A 7,533-nucleotide genomic window follows, 5' to 3' on the forward strand; every position below is an offset into this window, starting at 1 on the left:
CTTCCAGTGCCCGAATTGACTTAAACTACCGAAATCCTTTATTTTTATTTTTAATTTTTGAAGAATTATACCTTATAAATTTGTCCGCTGGATCCCCATTTGTTAAGATATGATATTTATAATTATAGAATGTATAAATATTATTTATTTTTTTAAAATAAAATAAATAAATATAAAATTTATATAAAAAAATTAATTTTTTAATAATAAATTATTATTATTTTTTTTTTTATGATGCTGACATAATATATGATTATATCTTTTTTTTTGAATCAATATATGATTATATCTAGACAGACTAGACTGCAGCAAAAAGCAGTAAAGCCCTCTCATTTTCATTCTTCCAGCCCACTAACCCCTTATCTCCAAAGATCAAAGTTCAATTTAAGATTCTTCATCGCCTCCTGCTGCCATTCAACTCCAAAACGAAAAAATAATGATGGACTCTCAGGAGCATATTGTAATGCTACCATTCCTGGCACATGGACATCTCATACCATTTCTTGACCTCGCAAAGCAGCTGCAACAAAGAACTGGTTTCACCATCACCATTGCCAGCACCAAGCTCAACATCCAGTACCTCCGCTCCTCCATTTCTACCGACTCTGATTTCAAAATCCTCTTTGCCGAGCTCCCCTTCTGCAGCTCTGCCCACGACTTACCTCCCAACACCGAGAACACCGAGAACTTGTCTCTGGACAGAGTGATAAAGCTCTTTTATGCGTCCCAGAGTCTCGAATATCCTCTCTTGCGCCTTCTCAATGATATCATAGACCAAGAAGGGCGACCTCCACTTTGCATAATTTCCGACATTTTCTTTGGGTGGGCTGTTGATGTTGCAAAGAGTGTGGGCACCGTGAACGTCTCGTTCAGCACCGGTGGCGCCTACGGCACCTTGGCCTACTTCTCGTTTTGTCTGAACCTCCCACATCGTTCTACAGATTCCGATGAGTTCCTGGTACCGGGCTTCCCAGAAAGTGTTCGTTTCCATCGCTCTCAACTGCATCAATATCTGAGAGCTGCTGATGGTACAGACGTGTGGTCTAAGTTTATGCAGCCGCAGTTTTCACGTTGCCTGGAGTCTTCTGGGTGGCTCTGTAACTCAGTCGAGGAAATCGAACCTTTGGGCCTGGATCTTCTCATGAAATATATCCGACTTCCTGTTTGGGCTATTGGTCCACTTCTTCCCCCAGCGGCTCTTAAGAGCTCGTCCTCCTCACACGCACGTGTTTCAAGACAACGTGCAGGGAAAAAACCAAGTCTCCCACTTGAAAAGTTCCTGGAGTGGCTTGATTTGCAAAGTCCCAATTCGGTCCTCTACATTTCTTTTGGTTCTCAGAACACTATCGGTGCCTCCCAGATGATGCAATTAGCCATTGGCTTGGAGGGGAGTGGAAAATCTTTCATATGGGTCGTGAGGCCACCCCTTGGTTTCGACCTGAACGGTGAATTCCGAGCTGAGTGGTTGCCAGAGGGATTTGAAGAACGAATGAAACAAAGCAGAAGAGGTTTGATTGTTCGCAACTGGGCGCCCCAGTTGGACATTCTATCACACAAATCGACGGGAGCTTTTCTGAGTCATTGCGGGTGGAACTCGACGTTAGAAAGCTTAAGCCAGGGCGTACCGATTGTAGGGTGGCCAATGGCGGCAGAGCAAGCGTTCAATTCAAAGATGTTAATGGAGGAGATGGGTGTGAGTGTGGAGTTGACAAGAGGGATTCAAAGTGTGATTGAGGCGAAGGAGGTGAAGAGGGTCATAGAATCTGCCATGGACGAACACGGAAAAGGGGAGGATATGAGGAAGAAGGCAGCTGAGATTAAACAGCTGATAAAGTTAGCAGTACGAGAAGAGGGAGAAGAGAAGGGTTCTTCTTTGAAGGCAGTGGATGAATTTGTGAGAACCGTTCTCTACAAGAGACAAGAGTAGCCATGAATGGCCGATCCGTGTTTGAAAATCTCAGCAAAATCAGATTAATTTTCCGTTGGTTAATTCATCGGGATTGCCAACTTTTTTCGTGGTTATTTGTGAGCTTAGGATGGTTTAATTTTGTTGCTTGGAATGGATTTTACCGACACTGGTTCAGCGAGAGAATAAAATTATGCATTCTTTTTGTTTTTTGGTCAGCGTTGCCTCTTGTTGCAAAAGTAACGGACATCTCTGTTAAAGTTCAATGGCTATTGATCCCAAGATTTTTGGCACGAGAATGCGGAAAGTCGGGTAAAACTCATCATTTTTCTTAGAGAAAATCTACCTGCAGTTCGTTCTCAAACAGGTGCCTGCCCGCGCACGCCTTATGTGGGTGTTTGAGGCCAAATGGACAAACGCACGACATCGTTCTCTTTCCCCCCTTCTTGCTCAGACTGAAATGTTTCCCCTTCGTCCCCAAATGCACGACGTTACCCCTTATTCCTTCATCCACACTTCCTCCCGAGTTCGTTCCCTTCCTTCCTCTTGAGCTCTGTCCCCATACTCCTGAGCTTCGTCCCCTTATTGAGTTTCAGCCCTCCCTGTCCTACTGAGCCCTAACTTCATCCCCTCCGTGCGATCATTCCCTTCCAACAGATGGGTTTAGGGTTGTAAATGAACCAATCTGTTCGATAGTCCACTCGGTACTCGCTTGGTTAAACTTGAATCGAACTCAATTTATGAAAAAAAAAGTTCGTTCGTGAAAGCAGATACCTGCTCGATTTGTAAATGACACATACCCGACAAAATTCGACTTGACTCGGCTAAGGCTCGTTAAAGCCTGCTCGTTTATGCTCGAGTCGACTCGTTAGCTCGATTCGATTAAAACTCATTCATATATTGAGAAATATATATATATACACCTATGTATATATACATATATATATATTTATTAGCTAATAATATAAGCATACTACCTTTATAACTAAATATATAATATGTAATCTAATTACTTATGCCTATATAGTGAATATATTTCATAGGTATATTTTATAATTTGTATAATAATTAGTCGATAAAATTTAATAATTTCATATACTAGTATGTGGGAACCATATATGAAATAGATATATGTTATCATATTAAGTGTATATATTAATAATATATACACGCATATAATATATTGTTATTTTGGATAAATATCAACTAGTTGGATATTAATTATTTATAATTTTTTTAAAATTTTATAATTCAATGAAGGTTCTATTTGTTAGTTATATAAATTCAATATTATATTTTTTTATTTATTTAATTTATTAATTATTAAATCTTATTCAAAAAATAAAAAAATAAACAATTCGAGCTTGAGGTCGACTCGACTCGAACTCGTTCGTAGGACGAGTTCAAGTTAAGAGTTAAGTTTATCGAGTCGAGCTCAAACATAGAATAAAAAAAAATCTCAAGCTCGGGCTTGAGCTCGATTATTTTGAGTCAAGCTGAGCTCGGCAAGCCAAAGCTCGGCTCAGCTTAGCTCGATTACAACCCTAGATGGGTTTTGGTCTTGTTGGGATCTCTTGTTGGGATTATGGTGAATAGACTGAAATTTGAGGTATTATAAAAGTGACGGTTTATTTCCCTAATTGTAAAAATTAAAGTTATCTTCAATTCTTTTTCTATTTTATTGTTGACGATTGAAATACAATATCTGTGTTGGGTTCTTAAATTTGAGCTCATGATTGCATTTTTTTTTTAATTATGAAGTTCTCTTCAATTTTTTTTCTCTTTTCCTGTTGATTATCGAAATACAATATCTGTGTTGGGTTATGAAATCTGAGGTACTGTTTGTGTTCTTTTGTTTTTGTTTTTAATTATGAAGTCTCTTCAATTTTTTCTCCTTTCCTGTTTGATGATCGAAATACAATATTTGTTTGGGTTTTGAAATTGATGGTACTAAAGATTTGTAGACTCAGTTTATGGAATTGTAACTTTGTTTTGTATATTTTCTGACTTGTTGATAATGTGAAAGGAAAGCAACGTAGTTTTGCTTTTATTCTTTTAGTTTCTGTTGTACTGCTGCTTCTTTTACTATTTCTTCCTGTCATAGACTCACTCTACATGGCCAAAAGAAGAATCTACCAGAAAGTGTATGTCCAATTTATTTATTTACTTTATATCAAAACATCATGCATTTTATCAAATAACAGAATTACAAAGAATTCTTATCAACCCAAACAGCTTGGGCAACAGGCTTATGGTACATGGTCCCCCCACATAACAATCTCATCTATATTCCATGCTAAGTGAGCCAACTTATGTGCTGCCTAATTACCCAACCTGTTTACATGTTGACAATTACACACACTAAAACGTGTCATCAAAGCTTGGACTTCTTTCAGCAGATTCCCCACATTTGAAAGAGAAGTTGCAGCTGGTCTTTGTAGCTTGTTAATCAACACCAAAAAATTAGATTCCAGAATTAGTCTGGAGATATTTGACTGAAGAAAAAATTGAAGATCTCGAAGCATAGCAACCAGTTCCACTGTTTCTTGATCGTCAACCTCGTTTTCAACTTTACTTGCTGCCATTATAACACTGCCATTTTCATCCCTGAGAATAACCCCCACTCCAGCTTTATGTTAGCTAAAGAACATAGCTCCATCAACATTAAACTTGAGAAAACCAATAGGAGGAGGTTTCCAGCTGAAACACTATCTTTGGATTTGAACTTGAAGACTGCACCAGCTCGTTGTGGAAATTTTGCAAGGATAATGCATGAGCAATCACTCGTTTAGATGCAAAAGAAATATTCTCTTGAATCCTCTTATTTCTCCTAAACCATAATCCCCATGCAATTAAGAAAAAAGTTTGAAAATCATCCATAGTCCCCTTCTCTTTCAGCAACAACATTAGCTCCAAAAAATTCTGAGGTTCTGCACTCTCAAACAGCAAAGGCAAATAAAGTTTCCAGACCTTTGTTAATTCATACAGTAGACAAGAGCATGTGATAGGTCCTCCTCTTCACTTCTGCAGAAGCAACACATTGTGTCAATCTCAGCATATTTATGTCTTAGGTTATAGCAGGTTGGTAAACAGTTTTTACATGCCCTCTGATCGGTGCAAAACTGCAAGTGCACAATATCGTTGTTTTATAGTAAAGTGATGAGAAGAGTATCGTCCTCAGAGATTGGTAACTTACTTTTGACAAATATTGAAATTATATTAATTTCAACTTTATTTAGAAAAGTCACTAAGATTTTTGTAATTGCAATTTAAAATAAAATAAATTCAAAGAAAATACTCAAACGAAAAGAAAGATATTGTTCAAAGATCAAATCAATGAGAAAGAAAACTTCTAGGAAATCGATTTCACCTAATTTCTCACTATGCTTTACTCATCTAGCTAATTGAATTTAATTCTCTCTGTTGGTTAGCAAATCACCACAAACATCCAAAAGCCTCTTTCGACAGTTAATTGGAAATTATTCTTGTTCATCATTTTACACAAGAATATGGAAATTAATAAAGTAAGAAAGCAATAAGATCAATGATTTTAATACTACATAGGTTCATATAAGTCTTTGGATCTCTATATTTACCTATGTCGAAATATCCAAGCTCTATCCTATAATTTTCTCTTTCGACAGCAAATCATAAGATTAAAATCATCTAATTAATGGCCAGTTAATCAGAAGCAATAAACTCAGAATAAATCAGACAAATATAGAAGATAATTAATTCAAATTAACATAGAAAAGCAAGCATAGTTCGGAACTAGATTACATCATTTTCCTAGAATAAAGAAAATTCAGTTCATGCTAAAATTTAAATTCAACATAAATAAATTCACCATAATTTTTCTAAGAGAAGAATAGAAGAAAATGAACACTGAAAATGCTCATCGCAGTCCGCAGTGTCGTCCCTCGCAAGCTGCAGCGTCTGAAATGAAAAACCCCAAAGAAATGCCCCTTTAAAAAATAACTCCTCAATTTCGTGCTAATGATATGCTTAAATAGGGTAGGAAAGAAACCCTAATGTCTTCGTATTTCTGCACACAAAATTGCCTAAAATTTAGGACTTAACTTGGCAGCCATGTACGCGCTTTAGGATTTCGAATTGGGAAAACCTTATTAGATACAACTTTGTAGCGATTTAAAATATCTTTCCAACGCATCAAGAATCACATCAATCCGATATTAGAGTGTAAAGTTATAATTAAAATACTAAAGTATGTTCATTCTGTCTGCTAGTGCGTTTTGGACTTTGATCCGAATTACTCTCAAACCCCATCATTATCCTTATTTGAATAATCCTACACTCATTGAAAGTTCTTATGTTGTTCTAACGTCTTGCCCACTTGAAAGCCCTTTGAATTCGAATGGGTTTGGACTTACTATTTTATAAACTCTGAAATTAAACATAAAAATCTATTCAAGAGTATCCCAAAGTAAATAGAAACTCAATTCAAGAATACATATTAATTTCAATGACTTCTATTAATAGTTTAGCATTTTAGTCCTATAATAGAGTATTTAGACTAAAGTTTAAAGTTAAGAAGTGATAAAATATAACAAATTATGCAAGTCATCAAACACCCCCAAACTTACAACTTTGTTTGTCCTCAGATAAAAAGAAAATAAAAGAAAATATTACTATAGACTATAACTAGACCCCATAGAGAAGTTTCATCACTCACCAAGCCATGATCTGAATTTTGATTTCATCACTAGTATTTTACTCTTTTAACATCAAAGATAGAAAGAAAATCAATAAAAAATTTTGCAATTTGTCAAGCAAGTGTTAAGCATATACTTTAACCTAAAGCGAAGACCTTGAGTGTGTGTGTGATATAGTCAATTCAACTCCAAACCACCTGTAAATTCAGATAAAAGTAGAACAACTGAAACCAGAAGAATTCTCTCCAAACTTGACCCCATAAGTCCAATTTTTAGAAATCCCCTCCACTAATGTAGTCAAACCAAACTCAGAGATCAAAGGTCTTTAATCAGGTTGTAATGGCAGGCCACAGGGTGAGGGTTAAGAAAGAAATGGATATGGAAAATCAAAGCAAACTGGGAAAATACTTAGTGGAAAAAATAATAAAAGAGATATCCATATGATTTAAGCCATAACTCTTCCTCGACTATATGCTCATACTTGTGATATTATTGTTGTTGTAATAAATGAAGTAGTACCAAGTACACCTTCAACAAAATCTGAAGTGATTTGCACTCCACTTATTGAGTTTTTTTTTTCCTGTCATGATGGATAAATCACATTTGAATAAAAGACAAACCCAGTAAAAATAATTTTTTTCTTTTTTTTTTTTCTGCCTCCCACCATTTTCGTTCAGCCACCTCAATTCTTGTAGCATTTTCAAATCTTCAACCACTTCAACCCTTTTTTTTTTCGTTCACTTTTTTTTTTTTCTCTTTTTCTCACACACTTTGATCAAATAGAGTATAATTTCATTTGAACTAACTTTCTCTTTAAATGTAGATTTCCACCAAAGTATTTTCTCAAACTGTAACATTCATGGTTTTTCAGGCAACAAGAATGGTTTATGTAGTTAAAAGAACAAACAAAGGCTCATGTAAAATAAGGCTCAAGGGGGTTGACTATGGAAATAC

The 7,533-nt window shown here is 35.9% G+C and overlaps 1 protein-coding gene across 1 annotated transcript; it reads left to right on the forward strand.

The window, feature by feature from the left end:
• The first annotated feature begins 323 nt into the window (after window positions 1-323).
• On the forward strand, window positions 324-2,124 carry LOC108993854 (UDP-glycosyltransferase 92A1-like). The gene has a single exon (XM_018968889.2). The coding sequence runs from the start codon at window positions 437-439 to the stop codon at window positions 1,925-1,927; it is 1,491 nt and encodes a 496-aa protein (XP_018824434.1). The 5' UTR covers window positions 324-436; the 3' UTR covers window positions 1,928-2,124.
• The last annotated feature ends 5,409 nt before the right edge of the window (window positions 2,125-7,533 follow it).

This window comes from Juglans regia, chromosome 12 (genome assembly GCF_001411555.2).
Source record: "Juglans regia cultivar Chandler chromosome 12, Walnut 2.0, whole genome shotgun sequence".
Classification (NCBI taxonomy): Eukaryota; Viridiplantae; Streptophyta; class Magnoliopsida; order Fagales; family Juglandaceae; genus Juglans; species Juglans regia.

Coding starts and splice junctions, on each gene's coding strand:
- LOC108993854 (XM_018968889.2), top strand. CDS start 437: ATGATGGACTCTCAGGAGCATATTGTAATGCTACCATTCCTGGCACAT.